Source organism: Stegodyphus dumicola, chromosome 1, assembly GCF_044657685.1.
Source record: "Stegodyphus dumicola isolate Sdum_Otavi_A_Nest chromosome 1, ASM4465768v1".
Lineage (NCBI taxonomy): Eukaryota > Metazoa > Arthropoda > Arachnida > Araneae > Eresidae > Stegodyphus > Stegodyphus dumicola.
Genome location: NC_140768.1, coordinates 118,691,002 through 118,714,310, shown reverse-complemented (window position 1 = coordinate 118,714,310; position 23,309 = coordinate 118,691,002). Strand labels below are relative to the sequence as shown.

The window sequence follows — 23,309 nt, the reverse complement described above, 5'->3', positions numbered from 1 at the left end:
GATATATGTGAGTATTTGAGTACACGTCTGCTTATGAACATTTTAGTTTGTGTCATTACGTTGCATACAAATAGCTGTAAACACTTTTTATAAATATAAATATCTCCGCTTACCCCAGTCAGTAATTCTATTTTCCAAGAAGGTAATATCCAGTAACAACTCAGTAAAGGACCGATGTGGTTAGAAAGCACAAATTCAAAGCCTCTGGTCATCTGAAAATGAAAGATTATTTTGAAGCATGATATGCATCTAAAATAGGTTACTTATTTCAATTTTAAAATAATTCGTTAGACCGCATATTTTTGCACATAAAACGAAGTATAAATTTTCGTCGAAGTTTTAGTGTTTTAACATATATCTGTCTTATAAGACGACCCCTATTCTATTAATGAATGAATTTAGTTATGAATTTATTTAGATCAGCTATGCCGAACCACGAACTCCAGATGTACCTCTAGCAAGTTTATTTTCTTTCATTCGACAGCACTACCTATAGAAGTGCGTACTGAATCACGAACTTGCATGTGCTTCTAACAGGCTTCGCTGTAGGTTGTGTCGTGCGTTCAAACAAATTATACTATAAGTGTAATCAGCGTAAAATTTGTAACGTGCGGGCATAATCATGGAAATAACACAAAAATAATAGGAAGCAAGCTTCAAGTTTATAAAGTATATTTTAATTTAATTCACCCTTCCTATCTTTCCTATCTTCAGGTTACAGCTCCCTAACAGAATGAGTTTTTACTATCCCGTTAAATGCAAATAAGAAAGAGAATAGTTCAACTGACATCGACAGAGAGTGAGGATTCCTGAGTAGCGCGCGTTTGCCTTTCGGTTACGTCTCTGTAAGCTATTATTACGCTCGGGCCGTATTACGTACTTTTGATAGTTCGCTGGCTAATTTAATATTACGGGCCCAACTAGTTTAGAACTGTGTTAGCTTCGACTAAATCTCTTTAGTTAGTCAATAGTTAGTTAACTGTTATGCTTATTAAAGCTTTAAAAAATTACTAACTTTTCTTAAAAGAAGTTTATAAAGTTTACTTACAATCAAAAAGTTTAAAGTTTAAAAAATTAAGAAATAATAGAAAGTTAAAAGAAATTTAAAAGTTAAGTTAAAAATAAAAAAATGATTTTATTATTTAAAAATTTTATAATTTAAGTTTTTAAAATTTCTTGAAAGTTAAAAAGTTTATAAATAACACATATTTATGTTATTTATTATTTTATTAAGTCATACTTAAGAAATTTTATTAAATTTATTTACTTATAGAGCTTTCCATATATTAAAATATCTCAGGGTTGTAGAATTATTAGGTTATTATTTTGAAGCATGAAAAATGAGCAATGCTGTCGCCGGGACTCGAATCTGGACCACTCGAATACACTCCGTGTGTGCTACTGTTACACTAGTAAGACATGCAGAGAAAAGGGAGAAAATATCTTATATACTTCCCCATTCAAACTGGCGATTAGGGTACCCGTCGCCTAATCCTGGTGGTAACGAATTATTGCTCACCACCATTTAGTTCGGATGCCACTAGTCTTTTTAGAATTTTGAGAAGTCAGGAAGCTGAAGAAATCCGCAATGCCCTCTCTGGGACTCGAACCTGGATCTCTCGAATACGCTCCAAGCGTGCTACCGTTACACCACGAAGGCATACGGGAAGGAGAGAGAAAATACCTTATAAGATGGCAGAGCCATTAAGTGACAATAAAAGAAAACTTTCGCAATTGATAATATAATCTCGGCACAGAAATAATAGTTGTGAGACAAATTATTATCGGTGATGTAACACTTACGCCCATAGCAGCTCTGCACATAGGGCATTTGCACGCATAATCCCTACGGGAACATGAAATTTTGTAACAGATGTCAGAAACTACCATGTGATTTATTGAAATGATTTTTCCAAAGTAGGATCCATTCCTGCTCTGCTCGCTATTCTGAGTATTTTTTGTGAATTATTAGTTTTCTTTCATATTCTTTTTAGAACATTTAAGTAAAATAAATCTCACCTTTATTGAAGCATCTGAAGGCAGACCATTCGCACTATCGGTTTCGGAAGTTTCATGTTAACGCAAATTCTAAAGTGACAACATGGAGATGTATTAAAAGCAAGTCAGTTTAACATGAGCAACAATTATGCCTCTCGCCTACGAATTTTAGAAATCACCTTTAACTATTTTAAAAAAACTTATGTTGACACCACATCACTTTTTTGCAAGCTTTATAAATTATGCACATAATTTCCTGCACTATATTCAAACTTATTTCCTCGAATTATTCCAACTTTATTAAATTATCTCTCAAACCTAGTTAAAAATGACATTAAAAATTGAAAACTTTGAAATTAAATATTGCGATCAATTTTTGTCGTACGGGAGTTAAACTCTTTATGTTTTTTATATTTTCATATTGAGAAACCAAGAAAAACCAAACCTAAAACAAGTGAAGTCTCCCATGTCCGCTTCGGTTTCTCATGGGCTACCAGATATAATGTTGCATACATATGTTCTTTATTAATCTTGAGTTTGCTTTATCTCGGTTTCACTCTGTGTAATAATAATAGGCAAATTTCTGCCGTTATTGACTAACCACGGAAGATGAGACAGACCTAATAATCCTCTGAAAAAGTACTTAGAGCATTTTTAAAATAGTATCAGTTAGAAAGGCCATATATGAGAAAATTTAAAATATGATTTTATTAATCGATTTAACTTCGTTATGGAATTCCTTATTTAACTGTTAAATCATGCTTTTTTTCTCCCGCCTTAATTTAATACAATAAATCTTTTAAAAAAAGGGGTTTTTAAACTATAAGCTTCTGTTTAAAATGGGTATGATAATGAATGCATTAAAAGGCGAAAAATAGTTTATCATAGAGTTTAATGGGAATAATCGATTTTCGGATGATAAAATAAGTTATGAAAGAGGGGAAATACGCGATAAACTGTGATATTCTCAAATAAAAAATTCCTTACATACCCAAACAGTGCCGGATAAAAGTATGAGCTTCACTTGGAATGTTCCAAACGCCATTGTTTTTGCTGCGTCTTCTGCTGTAAATCTCCTACCTATAAAATAAATTTCATACAAATAAACGGGAACTAACAATTTATCTTATACTGTCTTTACATCAACTAATTTTTAGAAATGTGCAGAAATTAAAACCACATTGGTTTCTAAAACCTAGGCAACAAACGAAAAAATTAGCATATTTGACAAAGAAACAATATATAGCAGCATAAGTTTTGTATAGACACCTGTGCATTCCTTAGGTATATTAGCAGGTATCTTCGTGCTTTGCCAACTGTTGAGCTCCTCCTCATGTTTGAGGGAGAGCACACCGGAGAAGATCTCCCATCTGTCTTCGCCTACACCAAATTTTCGAGAGGGTTTTTAGCTCTCCTCATATTTCGGGTGCCTCCTTATCGCACAGACAACTTACGCTAACAAACATCTATGTCTTCTGGGAATTCGAATCCGATCCCATCTGTACATCAGTTAGCGCCACTAACCACTATACCGGCTGGACGGCTTTCGTACATAAAAGGTGCACACAAGGTAGCAGAGATTAGCTTGGAGGAAAAAATTGCATGGCAGAGATTTTTAATAAAAAAATGCTAGGTTAAAAATGGTCTGTTATTTTACGAAATTCATGACATCGTCTGAGGAGAGGTATCATGACAACTTGAAAAGTCCAGAGACATCGGAAATCACTCAAACCCGAAATATTAATATATTCCCTCATTTGCCACTTGTGAAAATGGTATCAAAATGAAGCAAGTGTGTCGCGAAGCTGAAGTGTGGGCATCACAATTGTTTAAGTGACAATTTTCTATGTTTGCAAGAGCCGCTCAGCCGGTATAGTGGTTAGTTATAAACGATAAGCGACGAAGGACGTGGGCACTGTCCCTTTATCATTTGGGTTAATCAGTAGAGCACCACGTCCATCTTTATCTTACATTTCATATTACATTATATATTACGATACAAGATTTACACATTGCATTATATACTACATATCAAATTAATACCTTACCCTAACATTACATTAACTTCACATCAACTTATCACATTAAAATTCTTTCCTAATAAACCCTATATTGCTAGATTATAAAAGGGTTTATTTGCACAGGATTCGCTTTAGACACATTATACGCATTATATTATCATTATACACTGGGTACGCATTACATTATACACGGGGAAATTAATGACACATAGAAACATCATACGCAATAGAGGGTTATAAGCATGATACGGGTTAAATTATTCACAGGAAAATTAGTTATACACAGGTATTGCATTATACAGGATAAGTTATATACATGACAAACTGTATACACTGGATGCATATTGTATTGTCATCAGCACCATGCCAGTTGTACCCGTTACTCGATACACTGCCTACATCGTTATACATAATATTATTATACAGTTTGCATTCACATTGTTTCAGTTGGGTGTCATGTTGCTTATTAATCAGAACATACTCTATTACATATTACATCATGTATTATGATACATATGACACTATTACGATTACATTACATATTACATTATATATTATGAAACTTGCCTTACGCATTAGATTATGTACTCCATATCAAATTAACAAGTAATCAACATAATAACAAGTATTCGTTTATAAGTATTCGCAATATAAAATGTAATATGTAGTGTAGTACATACTATACTACATATTACATTATATATTGCGATACATGGTTTACACATTGCACTATATTCTACACATCAGATTGATAAGACGAAATAACGCCTTACCTTAACATTACATTAACTTCGCAACTACTTATTACATTAACTTTCTTTCCTAATATGCCGTATACTGGTAACAGGTACATTATCATCAGATTGTAATCATGTTGTTTTGCACTGGCTGCGCATTAAACACAGGATGCGCATTAAATTATACACAGGGAAATTAGTGATATATAGGAAAAACATTATGCACAGAAGGGGGTATGTACATGAATGCGTGTTAAGTTATACGCAGGAGAATTTTATGCACAGGTGAAACATTATGAAGAATAAATTATACTGAATAACTATGTAATATGCTTGAATGTGCATATTACATTACTCCTTATACTTAAACCGGTAAGCTTTACAATGTCATTCTATACCGAAGTACATTACACTTATAATACATTGCTTAATCATTAATGGCGTATGTGCTCCGTCCGCTTATGTCAGTCCCCCCTCAAAGGGACTGAATGACACCAAACTACCAGAGATTACTCAAATTTTATCTATCGTGTAGCTCCACTACAACCAATGAAGCGGACAAGACAGTACCATATGATTCCTGCTGAGCCAGAACCAACCATTGCCACCGATAGCTCTAGTTCTATCAAGACTAACTTTGTGCCCCCGTAAAAGAGACTGCCTAGGTATAGATCCTAAATAGTACTTTAGGAATACTCCTGAGTCGATCCCCGGCGAGTTAGTGGTTAGCGACAGTAAACCGCTAAGTTGTCCTCGACATAGGTATACTTGAAATAGGCATGCGAAGTTATTTACCAACCCAGGGGGAGTTTGCTACTTGCTGCGGGCCACAGCCCTGGGCGATCCCGGCGTAATAGATGGTATTTATTGAATGCAAAAAGAAATATTTTCCTTTGCAAACAAAGCACTTGAAGATTACCTGCTTAGTAATAGCAACAATCAGCAAGGCCTCGACGAAGCCTATGATCAACTTAGAACTTTTTGAAGAGCCAACAAAACCAAGGCATAAAATAGCAACCTAAGAACACATTGGTAGCCCAAGACCTTCAAAAAAGAACGAAGCCATCTAAAAGCGCTACGAAGGCATTCGCAAACCACCCGTGACCAAGAAGTTAATGATACTGACTGCTATACCGATAGGCCCGAGTTTGAATCTCGAAGAAGGCATGAATGTTTATAAGCATTTGGAAAAGGTTGGTGATAGGAAAAGGTGGTGGGAAATCCCCGGACGGGTGAACTTCCTCAAAATTGGAGCGAAAGTCTTACATTTAGCTTGATGCAGCAAGATCTCAATTACCTGTACTACAGAGGTGTCGGTCTAGTTTCCACCTAAACCTGTCTGCAAGAATGCCAGAGGTAAATCAAAGCATATCAACGTGCAGCATCGAGAAGAATTATTGATATCTGCACAAACCATTTACAGATGAATAGATATACAGGTCAACTGCATGCTTTCCATTGAAACTCCTTTACAAAAGTGCTTCAGCTTAAACTAATCTCGAGGTGGTCTCAACTGAATGGAATACTTTGTTCTTTAAGGATAAGCCATGATTTGGTTTGCAAACCGACTCAGTAATTGTTTATCTGAAACTTTTTATGCCACTGCGAAATACATGTATATAACGACGAAGTTTTGATGATTTGGGCACTGATTACTGCCTTATTTATCTCCAAATCTTGTATTCGCGATACTGGGTCTGAGATGCCATTAAGAAATTCCATCCTATTTGCTGTGTAAGTGACAGGCGTGACTCAATTTCGAAAGAAGAATTCCGATACAATATAATGCAGGTATTCCAGAATTTATTTTACCTCTGTGTGTATAAATAAATAGATTGTTATTGAGTACTACGCACAATGGCGTAATACAAAATTTAATTTTGCAAATGTTTCGATTAAAAATCGTGTTATCGAAATATGTATCCTGCGGAAAAAAAAAAGGAGGGACAGTCCTATATCTCCTATTCTACTGGGCCGATTGACGAAATTCAAATTGCGTTTTCCATGTCTCGAAACGCGACTTAAGATACATATTAGATTTATGTATAGAATCATTCTAGGTGTTTTAACACAAAATCGGACTTTTTCTAAAATAATATACCAATTTTTTTACATATTTCGATTCTACGACTCAAATTATGCCAGGCTGCCAAGTTTCTTAAAATTCGCTCAAATAGTTTTTAAAATATTAACTTTCAAAATGTTAGTTCCTCAGTGTTAATTGAATTTGGTATATATTTATTAATATCTCGTTTTTTATTAAACTCTTTTTATTCTTCCTTTCACATTTCTAAATTTACGTTCATTCCAAATAAAAATTCACCATTTATGATTTATTTTTAAAATTTGTATTTTTTAATAATTTTTATAAATTTTTCGAAAAATATTTTGAATTATAACCTATAAAATGTTTACCATCATCTTAAGGTAGGCGTATTCCTAAGCATACCTGCAAAAAATTAAACATTTTTTTTAAATTAAATTATAGATTTTTTAAAATTAAATTATAGATTTTTTAAAATTAAATTATAGATTATTTTTTAATTTTTAAATTAAATTATAAATGGTATTATTCAGTTTTTTTTAACTTTTTCTTTCTTTTTCCTCTGGCCCACCAGCTGCCGAGCGGTAAAGTCGCTGAACACTGGAAGTTCGGTCCGAGGTTCGAATCCCGAGAACGGGCTGGCTGCATGGGTGTTTTCGTGGTTTTTCCCAAGTGTAACGTGTATACAAGCCAGTTTCCCTTAGAAAGTCCTCCACGAAGGCATCCCTACCCTTGGGCAGATAGCCCTTGAGGCTTTGCCGTAATTAAATAATCTAATCTTTTTTCCTCTTTTTTTCAAAAATATTTGTAAGAGTAAATTTTTACCTTCGCCGTGTTTCGCCTGCTACTTTGCTTTAACTTCATTTAAATTTATTTGTCTAAAACTGAGAAAAGTTCGTTTGATGTTTATTTTCCCAATATTTTTAAGCAAACAAAACGTTGACACTTTGGGTCATGTCCCAGCTTTAAAAAACATGTATATAAACATAAAGTTTTACATTAATCCTCTTAGAAAGAATGTTTTAAGTAGTAATTTTCTCTCGTGCTGTAAATTATATAAAAAACTTCTTCTTTAATATAGAAATTTTTAGGCTTAAAACTCTAAATAATATGATTAAGATGTTTTGCACCCGATATAAGAATTGGGTTTCTCGGTGGTACAGGATAAGCACTGCTGGCGTGGTTTATTTCTCATTTAACAAAAATCTCTTAATTCAAATATTTATCCTTTGTACTTTGCTTTAAACTTTATTTATAGTTAAAATGTCTAGAAGCTGTCTTCAGCTGAAACGCATTTAATGCAACCGATATTTAAAAAAATTTGACAAGAATGCAAAATTTATGGAAATGTAACAATCTAAAAATCTTAATTTTCTTGTGTCAGCGCTGAAAACAAATGTAGAAGGAAATTAGGGGGGAAGCAAAAATTTAAAGGGAAATCTACTTCAAGGAAGTTGGATGTTCAAAGAGAAAACACTTGGATGTGTACACCAGCAAATAGCAGCAAACTGAGTTTGTGCTAACGGAAAAGACAAAACGATATCATTGCAGAATAAAGTGAAGAGCCACTGGTTTTCAACTATATGGTTGTATAAATTCTACCTATAAAGTTTTATAGGTCAAATTTTATTTTCATAGAACATCATATTATATCATAAACGGAGCATCCCATGATTTCTCAGTCTAATTATTTAAAGATTCCAGAATTTATCCAGAGACGTATATAGATATCAGCTAAAGACGTTTTTCCACTTGATGAAAGCAGTCTTTCCTTTCATCTCACGCCTTCAAAATGCCTAGCCTATAAAGACTGATAAAGGCTTTGACTAAATACTGATGAAATGGATTGATTTAGATTATTAAGTTAGGGCAAAGTCGGGTTATATGCAGTAAAGGAGGGATGTCGTCTTGAAGAGCTTTCTAAGCGAAACTAGCTCGTATACACGTTACACATGAGAAAAACCGTGTCTTTAAAAACACTTTACTTTTATAGTTTAAAAACTATCTTTTCTGAACGGAACATTGAAAGGCTTGTTAACTGCGCTTTACTGTATTTTCTCTTTTAATATATGTAGTTTTCAAACGCATCGTAGTCTGGGTCACAAAGTATCCTTCCGAAAGAAACGCAATTCAAATATATAAAATCAAATTCTAGAAAATCTATAGTAATAAATATATTTAAAATGCTCAGTTCGAATGAATAAATAGAAAATTTTAAAACAAGTATCTGAAAAGACAATGCAACACGAAAAGTTAAAAAAAAAAAAAGGTCTAAAAATTCAAAAATTATCTAAAATAACTATGACTAAAAAATACAGTATAAAGAAACTATTTGGGAAAAAAATAAAATAAACGATGCACGTTTTATTTAAACTACGCAGTTCGATTGAGTAAATAGAAATTTTTAACTGAAAAAACAGTACCAATATAAATTTTTGAATTTCTCCGTAAATTTCGCACCAAATTTTACAAAATTTAATATTTAGGCATAATCTGAGACGTAGAATCAAAATATGTAAAAAAATCGGTATATTAATTCAGAAAAAGTGCGATTTTGCGTCAAAATACATGTGTTAGAATAGCGCTATATATATTAGATATATACTTAGGATATATATTAGATATATAAATCTAATAAACATCCTAAGTCGCGCTTTCGAGACATGAAAAACGCTATTTGAATTTTGTCAATCGACGAAGTAGAACGGGAGATATAAAGCTGTCTTATTTCCCCCCTCCTGCAGGGTACATATGTCTTGATCCCTTCTATTCACGGAAATATTTAACCTAGCTTGAATTGCCGGTTTGGCATCCCCTTATTACTTAAGTAAAGGACGAAACATCTTCGTATTTATTTCTTAATTATTGTTCATTGAACGGGAGTTGGTTTGTTTCCCTTGAAAAGTCAACTAATTTCTGATCAATGGCAATGATTACTTGCTTTTAATTTTTTTTTTTTTTTTAATTGAAATTTTGTTATTCATGATTTAATTCAAGTCCACGTTAAACATTTTTAACAATTTACATTCAAGTTACTTTAAAACAATTTTCGAAATTGAACTTACTAACTATGGATTCAGTCTTTTAAGATAATTCTACTAAAATTAATCTTCGGAGATAATATAATCAATATTTCTTATGTAAAGTATTTATATATACTCATTAACGGGCTAGAATAAAACTGGGAAATTCATTAACATGCTAGAAAAATGTTGTGCTATACGAGAGTTTCCAAAATGTTCTTATCGTGTAAGAGCGAAACCGTGTTATAGGAAATCGTGTTAAAAGAGGAATACCTGTGCTTAGAATCTGAAATACTGCTCTCTATGAAATAGCCCTTGAGATCACCCAATTTGAATCTTATCGAACATACATGGTTATGTTAGGTAGGCAAAGACACGAGAACTACTATCTGCCCAATAGGAAGGATGCTTTCGTAGAGGACTTTCTAAAGGAAACTGATTCGTATTCATGTTACACATGGGCGAAACCACGAAAATCAAGAATGAAGTCAGCCCGTTCGTCTTGGTTTGAACGCAAGGTAGGTCAACTACCATCATTTAGTAGTCTTAACTATTAGGCCATTGGTGGGGTGCCGGACACATAAGCAATTTTGTTTAGTAATTTTGGAAGGGCTTAATTTCTCTCCAGGAGTTTACTTAGAATGTTTAAAATATATCTGCTCCATAAGTCAAACAGCCATATATGGCTTTATTCTTGGCATGAATCAACGCTTTGAAGTCATCAAACTGCACTTCGTGGACTGAAGATGTCAAATTTTACAAAAGAAGGGGTGGTTTATTCGCAATTCATTATATTTTGTTCCAGCATCAAGGCAGTCCCTGCTAATTTTATTCCTACCTTCCCTTTCTGTCTAAACTCTTAAGGTATCCAATCTCATTTTCATTTCCATGATAATCTTTTCCCTTTTCGATTTTTTTTCACTTACGCAGAAAACGCACTACAACAAGTAAGCTGGATATAAAGGGTGAAATTCTTAATGAACTGAAAGTTTAGCTTACAACTGAGAATAACCATAAATTTATGGGCAAGCCTGCTAAAAGCCAGCGATAGAAAGGAAGTGAACAGTAATCGACAGTAGCTACTTTAATTTCTTCAGTACATATAAAAATTCTCCAAACTATCGTTGATGCCAGTGCTGCCAAAAATAATTGCGGCAACCCTAACGCAAGGAAGGAAGTAACTATCTAAAGATTGTTTTAATTTAGATGAAAGGTTAATTTCATATAATACTTTTTATTATTATAATTTATATAAAAAAGGCTAAACATAACTGAATGGAAGTATTAGAGTAAATAACTATTTCGGATCATTATTATATTTTATATAAAGAAAGGCTAAACATAACTGAATGAATTCCTGCATCGCTATTTCGCTACCGAGTTATCGCTAAAGCATAATTTCATCTCGTCGGTTGTTCAAACATAATTTTCTATAATGAATGATGCCTTTTCTTTGACAAAATTCTCAGCAAAGTGGAGAATCGGCCCACTTATTTGTTTGGCGCTTTTTACAAGGGTTAAAAACAATTGGATTTTTGTCAATTTTCTTTTATTTTTTAAGTGAAAATAGGTCGAAAGTCCAGGGTGTGCGCAGTGACATTTTTGTGCAATTCTGGGATTTTTTTAAGTGAAAATAGGTCGATGTTTACATGGATACCGAGTATGTGCAATACTTAAAAACGCGTTCTTAAAACAATTCCCAAGTTGTTAAATCCATAGGATAACAAAAAAAGGATTTAAAAATTAAACTAGTATTTCAATGGCGTCTTATGAAATATAGAACTATCTAAACTTACGCAATTTGAAATCAGCGCTTACGCTAGATTTGGCGCGCTGTTAAATGAGCGCGTTTGCTAGATTTGGCACTTTGGCTCAAACATTTTCTCTTCATAAATAATTAAATTAAGAAGAAAAGTTTTTATTGTAGTTAAAGTATTCAAAGAAATCACCGCAGATTTCAGAAGTTAGATATCTTCTTATATCTTTTTTATTCCGTCGAAACGCTTGAATGAAAATTTAGAATATCAGCTAAATTATGATCACGTTAACATCAATAAAGATAAATTTCTCGTTAGGAGAGTTGTATTTCAGTGGGGTTTCTTTCTTTTTGTTGTTGTTGTTGTTTCTCTGTTATAGGTAGGAAAATCGAAACAGAAAAGTGGTAACCGGTCCTTTTAACTTTTTGCAGTTTATTATAAAATACAATCTCCAGAACAAAGTTCCAAATATTGCAAGACTTTCCTGTCAATTAATAGCTGTGAAAAGCATTTTTTAAGTAAAAATAATATAAGCTGCATTTAAGAACTACAAACATATATTTTGCATTTGAGAAATTTCTCTGCTGTCTATATAACAACAAGAGAAATCAAATACACCTCTACAATGTCATCGATGTTTTTGCGAACAAACCAAAAAAAAAAAAAAAAAAAACGAGCAAAATAATATAATTTTAAAATGGTGGAATTAAAGTTTGTCTTCAGAAATAAACGTAGAATTTATTTCTTTATATGTCGTTTTGACGTTTTTTATAGTTATTTGTTTGCATATCAAGAAGGGCGGCAAATTCAGGAACCGTCCCATGCGACATGCTGAGAGACCAACCCGGGCGGCGAAAGTTCTGGCTAAGTCACAGTTTCAACTACTTTGTTACTGAGACGAAGAATAAAAAAGTAACTGTGCATGACAAAAGCAATAAATTCCTCATAAATGTATAACCATTTAACTATACACATTCCAAACCGATAATATGAGGGTATATAATCCATTCCTAAGTTCAAAGAGTTCAAAAAAAGAAAGAAAACTCGATTCTCGTTATTGTTTTCATGTTATTTCCTTGATTTTATGGCGCCGTATAGTTAAAATTTCTCGGAAATGACAGCTGAAAAAAAAAGAAAAAAAAAGTCTTTCTCTAAAATAGCTTGATTTCTTTGTGCATACAAGGTGTTTCTTGTCCATTGTGTTAGATTCAAAAATAAAGAAAATAAAAACAACTAAGTCTTAGACAATGGCAATGACGAAATTTTCTAAGCACAAAATGGTCATCAGACGTAACGTAAAGTTAAAACGAAATAACTGGGCACATAATAAATTCAATGTCAGGTTAGCAGGTATTTTATGTAAAAAGGTAAGCATTAAAATATTACTGGGGATTTTAAATCCCCTTAAAAAATACCACAAAAGAGATGTAAAATTATTTTGCTTCGTTCACTTCCAATGCGTTATTTCACTTTTCATTCTAGTTCGTTATCATTCGGCAAAATATCAGATATTATTCTTCTAACTGACTGTGTGTGTTGTGAATAAATAAACTAAGCAAAAGATTTATTTAAAAGCAAAATACGCAGTTCTTAATAATAATATTTTTTTTGCTTTAATTTGGATGGAATTAAATAAAAATGCATTTTGTTTATTATATAGTTAATTAAAAGCATTCATTATTTTTACTGAATAATGTATATATTTTTACTCTTCAAATAGATAGAAGACATATAACGCTCCCACGTGAGTCTGAATGTCTATCCATCTAATGTCCTCTAAAATATTCCATTCTTCGACCTGGGCCATCTCTATGGATAATTTCTACTTATAAACTATATTAAACTTCCTATATAACTACATAAACTTCCTAATATAAAATTTATAAAACAGCCTACCGTTAAAATCTGAATCCTTTCAGAATCCCCCCCACCCTGGATATGCAAATTTATTTATTGGATGTCGTCCTAAAACAAAAATTGTACATTTTTTTACCCTTGTGGAACCCTTGAAATAACGGATATATCTGTAAGAACTGTTACATAAAAATTATTTACATAATTATGAACACCTCGAAGAAGATGTTACAGTTTTCTGTAAAATTAGAATTGCTGTCATTTCATTTGCTAGAAATATTTGTAGCCAAGTCTTGTGCAGAAACAATACGGTATTTCTAAGCGTTTTAAAGCCTTCAGTCTTTTATTATTATTATTATTATTATTATTAAAAAGAAGAAAAGTCCAGGAAGTACACTTTTCTCTTCCTTGTGTAATTGGAAGCTCTTCCGAATGCTATTTTGAAAATCCGCAGTTTGAATCCGGGTAAGGATATTGCAAGATTTCATATCTGTTGCTCTGAAATAAAATGCCTAGACTCTAAAAGTGGCACCCGAACTAAAAGGTTGTGGACGATAATTGTCACCGATGTATTTGGGCGGCCGACCTCTCCTCTTCAGTCATCCTTAAGGGGGTAAATATGTAAGGTATCGTTACGAATTTTGTATATATGTAAATAATTTTAGTGAAATTGTTGTATCATTTTTATAATGTAACATGAAAGGCTTGAAAGAGTCAAAGTTCTGTGGAAAAATAAGATTACAAGTCTTTTTAACAGTGAGTAAATGGCTATCTTGCTAAATTGACGGGATATCGTCGATCTGGCGATGGTTTTGGCGACAAATCGCCAAAATTCGTCAAGTTTGGGTGACAGTTTGATCCAGTTCCTGTGAAACTTAATGGGTACCGTTACTGAGTAACTGTAATTGATCCCTATGTGTAACTGTAACCGTATCCGGCCCTTAGATGTAACTTTAACCATATATGCCTTCCAGTAATTTCGAGAAATGGAAGGTACTAGAGATTTCTCGGCGGCCGGGTTGGAACTGAATAAAAGCAGAGAGAGCATCAGCTGTCAGTTCTTCAGTACAGAGTCGAATAAGGAGTATTGATATATTTCCATGTCCTTCGATCTTAAGCTGCGATTTTCACTGCATTGTGTTTAACATTTTTAGTAATTTAAGTGTATCTATTGACTGTGTTATGTGATACTGGCAAGAGCTGTACGAGTAATTTTTTGGAGCTATAGAAGTATTTTTGATGTTCCGGAATTCTAATGTTCCTTTTGGTAAAAGAAATTGATCAACCTATTATCGGTTCTGTGTGCATTCATTCTATTACGAACGCATGCACAGGCAACAGTATTTTCTCCTTCTTTATCTGGTGCCTTCGTCGTGTAATTTAAAGTACGTCCAGCTAGCAATCGGAAGGTCTAGAGTTCGGGTCATCTGCGGATTTTCTTCGATTTCCTGGCTCCAAATATTTATAAATCATTCTACAGTTGGTGCCCAAACTGAAATGGGTAGACGATAATTTATAACCGGCAGTATTTGGAAAATGGGTTCCCGACTCAGCAGTCGTTCTTTAGTCGGGGAGAACGTAAAGTATTTTCTTCCTTCGTACTAGGAGTCTTCGTGGTGTAGTTGGGAGCACTTCCGGCTAGCATCGGGAGGTCCAGAATAGCGGATTGCCCCACCTTTCCTGCCCCGAAAGAGAGCTAGTGACTCTACAAATCTTCGAGTCTCTTTAATGTGTGTTAGAATAATATAAACGATAGCTCTTTTTTACTGCCACTTTACTCTGGTATTTTGAACAACTCTTTTTAAATATTCATTTATATAATCTTTAGCTTTTATTCCTGGGGATTAATTATTAAAACTGTCTGAGAAATTTTGAAATGAAAACTGACAGCGACGATCATTATAGAATACAATTGTAATTATTTTAACTTCTTTTGTGATAAACTTTCCTTCAGGGTGTTAGACTGTTACATGAAATTTGCAGATTAAATTTCATTTTTATTATAAATTTCATACAAAAATGTAATATATTTACTCCGACTGTTTGTATATGCAAAAAGAGACGCACTTTTGTACTTGTCTGTATAGCGCCTTGGCGAAAAATTTGGATGTGGAGCCTTTGTGCACTGCCGAGAAACAACCAGTTGCCGATTTGCACATGTGCAAGAAATAAACATTTACTGATCTGCGCATGTGTGAGAAACAGCAGTTAAGTTACCTAGTTTTTCGCAATTGCATTGTGTCACTACAGCGATTTTTAATTGTAGAATACTCCATCAACGTAAGAAAACACTATAGTTGATGTTTGAAACATTATTACTAGCAACTGCCGAACTGACGCCATCAGAACATTAATTTTCCGATATGTTTAAAAAGACGGTTTTTTAAATTAATGAAAATTCTTAAATTAATATCTTTTTACAAATTTATTTGCTTTTTACAAAATTTTAAACGATATTAAAATGTTTATGCCTTCAAATAAAAAATTCTTAGAACTAACATTTGTTAACATTTTTTTATGTGTATACTGTATGTTGTCGCCAATAAAGTCTGCTTGGCGAGATTTGAGCCGGCGAAACGGAAAAGTACCTAAAGAAAATAATAAATAGAAGTTTTCGGTATGCTTATTATTTTAAATAAATTGTTTACATAATTATGATAAAAAATAATTAATGTACATATTAAATAAGTTCTGTTGAAAGACTTTGTTGTTTTAAATAAATTACGGATAAAATTCTATACTCTTACAAATACAAGTTTATATTAAATTTCTTTCATACGCATATATTAAATTATAAGGTATTTCTCCCGCCTTCTTAACGAGCTTTCGTGGCGTAGCTATACGCTCAGTGCGTAACTGAGAGGTCCACGGTTGATTCCCGGCGCAGGCGTTGCTAATTTTTCATCTTGCCTGCTTCAAAAATACCTAATGTTACCATGGCGCCCGAACTAAAAGGGTGTTGGATGATGATCATCCTCACCCAGGATTTGGCGACTGGGTCTCCTAAAAAAAACCCCAGTCGCCTTTTAAAAGGGGAGTATATAAGGTATTTCTCCCGCCTTCTTAACGTGCCTTCGTGGTGTAGTGGTCAGCACACTTAGCGCGTAATTGAAAGGTCCGCGGTTCGATTGCCGGCGAATGCGTAGCTAATTTTTCACTTCTCCTGCTTCCAAAAAAATACTTAATGTCTCTACAGTGGCGCCCAAACTAAAAGGGTGTTGGGTGATTATTCTTCTCACCCAGGACTTGGCGATTGGATTCCCTAAAAACCACAGTCACCTTTTAAAAGAGGGAGTATAAAAGGTATTTCTCCCGCTTTCTTGACATGCCTTCCTAGCGTGGTGGTCTGCACGCTGGGCGCGTATTCCAGAAGCCCGTGGTTCGATTCCCGGCCAAGGTGTTGCATATTTTTCATCTTTCCTGCTTCCAAAAAAATACTTAATGTCTCTACAGTGGCGCCCGAACTAAAAGGGTGTTGGATGATGATTCTCCTCATCCAACAGCCTTTTAGTTCCCCCAGGATTTGGCGATTGGGTCCTCTAAAAACCGCAGTCGTCCTTTGAAAAGAGAGAGTATATAAGGTATTTCTCCCGCCTTCTTAGCGAGCCTTCGTGGTGTAGTGATCTGCACGCTCAGCGCGTTTAGAGATCCGCGGTTCGATTCCCGGCGAAGGTATTGCATATTTTTCATCTTGTCTGCTTCCAAAAAAGACCTAATGTCTTTACAAAATAGCTTGCGTTCAATTGGTATTGAATGAATTGCCAATTTGTCATTTGTTGTTTTGTTGCGACTTATCTCACTTGCCTGACAGTAACGTCAGAACAAGCTCACAAAATTCATCGTGGCAAGGAGTGCAGAATTGCACCTGTCGTTGGCAAGAGCCTTGAGCACCATATAGGTGACAGTACGACTTCGACTCATTTCCGCCCCAGTTTTTATGGAGAGCACCCAGGGGTTTGGGTTAGAGGGTTTTTCCACCACCACTTCCCCTGCCACTAACCTCTCGAGATTATTTTTAGTTAGCCATGCATTTAGAGGGCCCTCATACCGTAAAGATGTTATACATTTAAAAACATCAATACCTTCTCCGGAATTCGAACCTAGGCTCTTGGGTATCGCAGTAAGCTTCCCTAACCACTATACCGTCTGGGCGGCCGTTTTGTCGTTTACCTCAAGGTTTCCTTTTCATGGGTGTTTACACCATTTGGCAACATACTCCACTTTCGTAAGTCCGAATAGCGCTAGCGCCGTTTCTTCCCGCCAAGGCCGCTTCAGAAGAAAAGTGCCCACACTTTTCTCAATTTTTTCCTTTTTTATTTTTAAATGATTTATCATCATTTTTATTTATTCAAAAATTCAATCAAAATATTTTTGTTTATTTCCTTAATTATGTTAAAGGAATAAACATAAATACTTTGGTTATAAATATTTTTGAAACTTCTGCGTAATTTATATTAAATATGTAGTAGCATACTACATATATTTTTTGTAACAAATAACTTTTATATTTATGATATTTAACGAGTAAACTTGGTTTTAATGTAGATGTTCAAGGAATATTTTTTATATAACCAATACTGCAGCAAACTAAAACTCATCGGTTAAGATATTTGTTCAAAATGAATAATTTGATGTATGTCTGAAAGCTAGGCAATTCTTCTAAGCGTATCGTGAGTAATATTGGAAACATTTCGAAAGTACCAGTATTGTACGCTGAAATGCACATCTTAAAAACCTGGTTTTAGCATGCACCACTCTAGCACGTATTGTAGAACGTATTATATAGCCCATTCTGGGAACGTTTCGAAAAGTATCATTGTCGTAAGTTCAAATGTACGTCTTAAGAACATGGGTATAACAAAGGCCACTTTAGCACATTGCACAAGGCGTTTAAAATTTACCTAACCCCGTGAACGTCTGGCTGTAGCTTGAGAAAGAATTAAATATAAATACACAGTATCTTACGTGATATATCTAAAAGAATTATTTGAGCTAACATGTTATATTTGTATTAATTCTTTCCTAGAATTCCTACCGAGCCGGCTCTAGTGTAGAATTGGGTACCCCTTCGATTAGCGATATATATATATATATATATATATATATATATATTTTTAAATTTTGGCGATGAAACCTCATTTCTGGTTACCATGATAGTTTTAACTTGGTTTTAGCTTCCTGATTTTTTTTTTTTTTTTTTTTAATGAAAATAGATTGGTGTGTACATGAACAAATTTAAGGCAGTACGCAATGCCTAGTTTGTGCAAATCTGGGATATTCTTTAAGTGAAAACAGTGTGTGTGTGACTATGGCAAAGCCTCGAGGGCTATCTGCATAAGGGGAGGGGTGCCTTCGTGGAGGACTTTCTAAGGGAAACTGGCTCGTATACACGTTACACATGGGGAAAACCACGAAAACGCCCATGCAGCTAGCCCGTTCGCGGGATTCAAACCTCAGACCGAACTACCAGTGTTCAGCGACTTTACCGCTCGGCCGGTGGTGGGCTTAAGTGAAAACAGATCGATGTGTACATGGACCAAGGAGGTTAGAATGGAAGGAGAGATAGGAGAATGGGTTAGAATAGAAGGAGGTTCAACTCACACGGTGAAGCTTGGCGGCCATGTTACTGTTATCGCTGTGACTTGTTCAAGGAAGTCTGTAATTGCAACATTTTTTTCATTTCTTTGTGAAGCATGTCAGCTTGTGTTGCATATGGATGCACAAATAGAATTTAGAAAAAGATTCCTGGGATTATTTTCCACGCGTAAGTATTGATTTCTTTTTTTATGTAATTTGATAAATATGTTGAAAAATATCACAATGTCGTGTTGTTTTCTTTCCAGATTTGAAAAAAAAAAAGGACTTCATAATGATCAAAATATGTTAAATACATTTTAATGTTTCTGTTTATAGCTGGTATCTTCGTTCCTTAATATACAATGATATATGCTAAGATTTAAATTGTATAATTTGAACGTTTTATAATTTTCATGGAAAGTAAGAAAACAATTGTTACTATTTTTATGAATTGTAAAGGTGTTAAATAAAGTAATACTTTTCTTCATGTATTAATTATTATTCATTTTTAAGTTTCCTGAACTGTTACGAATATAATTCGTGCATTTGATCAAGATAAACTATTCTGTTGTTAAAAAATTGTTTGCATAAACTTACAAATTTCTGGGCAGTATAGCGATAAAAGTAAGTAAAATATTAATACAATTGAAAATGTGGAAAGACGTATCCAAGAATTTATATAGGTATATTTTCTGTAATTAAGCTTAATTCAAGGCAATTTCTATGAGATTCATAAATATGAAATACGAATAAACTGATATCATTAAATTCACAGAAATCTGTTTTATTTTATTAATATTTATACAAGGCTATATTTAAAACTTTCATTTAAAAAAATGCAACCTGTGACTATTTTTTAGATAATTATTGTTAAATATGTGAATTTCTGTTTTAGTGTATTGCAGCTTAAATCTGGAGTATTTAAGCATACTAAAATAAAATAACTTTCTTTTCTATCTCTTAAACTATGTATATGAAATAATTCTTTAATAAATTATGATAATATTGCGAATAAATCAGAAATATCACTTCTTAAACAAAAAATTGGAAAAGTACACCCAACAGGCTGCTAATAAAACCTAAACAAATCCTTGAAATATGCAGAAACATCTTTTTTAAAGGATTTAATGTTATACACATGCATTTAGATTTCGAACTATTTCTTAATAATTTTCTGTTCATAGTAAATTATGGATATCATCTTTATTGCTTTAAAACAAAAGTTCAACAATAGCAAAGCATTTCATTATAAATTTCACATATTTTTACTGGAAATTACATGCACGGAACAGCTTAGAAACACGTACGTTTCACTGCCGTAATGCAATGTTTTGAAGTTACAAACATGGACGCCGCTTGTTCGGTGGAGTTTCATTCCCCGATAGTGGAGGAAACTGCGAACCCTCCCTCCTTCTATTCTAACCTCCTTGACATGATGGACACAGAGTTTGTGCAATTCTTTGACTTTTTATTTTGTTTTTGTGTAGCGGCCATCTTAAAATTGTGCCTTCCTGGCGCCGATCTTGGCGTCAAAAATTAATCGCCAAAAAAAAAAAAAAAAAGGGCACCTGATTGTAAACATTTACCCCTACCCTCTATTTCTTCTATAACCATCACCAGAATGAAGGTTAAGTTGCGTTTAAAGAGTCTGTTTATTTGTAGCTTAGAGAAAGCTGTGACAATCCACAAGAAAGCTGTTTATCCCTGAGCGGTTCACCTGCGTGATTTGCATGTTAAGTTTGAAAATATTCAGTTGTGTATGAAATACGAAATTAAACTTTTTATATATTCCTATGGTCCCTATATATATATATTCAGGAAAATCTTTTATTCGTTATAAAACATGAAGCGCGAAGTGTTTGATTCCCGTACCATAAAAATTGACCGAGATATTTGGTATTAAAGTCGGGGATCATATTTAGGAACAGCGCGTAAATAGAACATAGAAATATTTGCATGTGTTCATAACTAAAAATAAAATATCAATTTATAAAAAGGTTTTTAATGTTAAGAGATTAAGTGACAAAAATTTCTATGCAGATTATTGTGAAAAATATTGATCAGTCATATTTTATTATCAAAATCAAGATTATATTCACAGAATATAGAACAATTAAAATCTCGAATTATTACAATTTATTTATTAACTCATTTGAAAATAACGTCCAATATTTCAAATTTTGCGAAGTTAAACATCTCAGAAGTTAAACATCTTATTTTTTTATTTTTTTCATAATGAGTATAAAATTTTCTTGAACATAAGTATCGGGAGACGGCATAAAAAGTTAAATGTGGTAATTTTTATAAAATTATTCTTTAGTTTAAAAATATGAATCATTTAAATGCATCATTTAAAACAATTTTGCATTGTAAATAAATGTAACCGACTAACAGTTACAAAAATTAAAGGCAGGATAAGACTTCTGAGGACATATAAATGTCGCAGGCAATGTATGAAACGCTTGGCATTCTGTAGAATATTTACTCATGTTATGGAATGCCTGGCCATTTTTAGCAAGGTATAAAATATTAGAATTATTATATACTTTCTGTAGATATAGTATATAATACCTACGCATTCCAGAGAATGACAAATGCTATTTTAATAAAGTATTAAAAAAATCACGATAATGCTATTACAAAATCCGTGCATTCCCCAAAAATGCGAATGTTATTTTTAAAATTATAAAATAATGTCATTAAAAAACTTTTATTCAAAATATTTAAGAAAGATGAAAATTGTACAAAACAAAATTTATGCCTTTCTTATTAAAGAAAACAATGTGTGAAAATGTATAGAATTATGTAATAAATGTATTAAATGCATGGGTGTTTGAAACGAATTGGAGATATACTTCATACTTTGGCGGCTTGTCGCTTGGCATTCCATAGAAGGCCTAGGAAATGCATAAAATATTAAGCGTTTCATACACCGCCGGCCAGTTTTCGGCATCCTATAAAACAGCTAAGTATTCTGTAGAATGCCGACTTTCATACATTGTCGGTAATATATGTTAAAAAACGTGTCTGAATATAAGATAACCATATATATGGCTACCTTATATTCATGAGATAATAAAACGAGCAGTAAAAAGTCTTAAAACATACATTAAAACATACATACTTGCATCCGTTTCAACAGTAGGTCCATTTTCCAAAACTACTTCAGTCCTGTTACTTTCTGACATACCTGGCCTTAAGTTGTTTTCTATCATTTTGAAGACCAACAAAAATTTTCAAGATGCGTTGTATTTACAGTGTTCTTTGAATACAGTCTATTCAGCATTTCGTGAACCATTTAAAGTCAAATGCTTGGAAATCGCCATTTAACGGAGACACACAAAGTACGTGTTTTCGCATTGTTTATTGAAGCAGGAAACAAAAGCTACCTATACTTTAACAATGCTGATTTATTGTGAAAGTACGTCGTCGACTTAGCTCAGCTGCATAAATTTCAAAATGGCTGTTTGTTTATTTTTATCTCTTTTTGCCTTTAAATTCAATGAAAGTTAATTCAAAACTAAAAACTATTATGAAATAGTTTTAAATTGTACTTTTCTGAAACAAAAACAAAAACAAAAAAAGACAGCAGAAATATAGAATTTTAAAATCTGAATAGATACTAACACTATAAGAAAGCTGCTATGTTCCACTTGAAATTTATTTAATCTGCAAATTTCACGCAGTTCAACATATATATTGGAGTATGTTCTTTAAAATATTTTTAAATACCACAGCTTGTCATCTGTGTAACATAATAGATAAAAATTTCAAAATTCTGGTTAAAATGAATGGCATTCGTGATGCTGTTAAGCATTATGAATGCAATTAAAATTTTTTAAATGTATTATCTTAATTTAAATAACAATATTCTTTTAATTTTACTTTATTATGTTGGAAAGCTTTAAGTATTGTCTAGTTATTAAAAGAAATTTTGTTTCTTCTGCAATAAAATATTTAAGCTAAGGATGTATTTTTCTCCCCTTTATTGTGAACAGCAACAGTATTTTTTTAGCCGAAAACGAGCGTTAGCCCAAATGGGCTATTAGTCTCGAAACGGGATTTTGCATCGAAAACTATAAACGGTGAATCTCATTTGAAATTATTGCCCCAAAATATTATCGCCCTTTATTATCTTTAAAGCAATTACATAAGAATCTGTGTGCATGTACGTACTTTCCTCGCAATGTGTTATAGCAGCTCCCTCTGCGTATAATATTATCTTTGTTGTTGCGAAGTTTAGTTTCTCTAGCTTGGCAACAACAACAACGAAAAAAAAAAAGTAAATAAACACAAGT

At 33.2% G+C, this 23,309-nt stretch overlaps 1 protein-coding gene across 2 annotated transcripts in view; it reads right to left on the bottom strand.

Moving 5' to 3' along the window:
- The window catches only part of LOC118187770 (synaptic vesicle 2-related protein-like), a 119,130-nt gene extending 96,500 nt beyond the window's left edge, over nucleotides 1-22,630 (bottom strand). Inside the window, exons 1-3 of one of the 2 annotated variants that reach the window (XM_085819746.1) lie at nucleotides 22,136-22,630; nucleotides 2,990-3,078; nucleotides 114-212 (exon numbers count right to left, since the gene is read on the bottom strand). In XM_085819746.1, the coding sequence (XP_085675872.1) occupies nucleotides 114-212; nucleotides 2,990-3,078; nucleotides 22,136-22,226 (279 nt within the window). In that variant the 5' untranslated portion in view covers nucleotides 22,227-22,630. The remainder of the gene's footprint in view (nucleotides 1-113; nucleotides 213-2,989; nucleotides 3,079-22,135) is intronic. The other variant, XM_085819745.1, reaches the window with a different exon arrangement.
- Nucleotides 22,631-23,309: the final 679 nt, after the last annotated feature.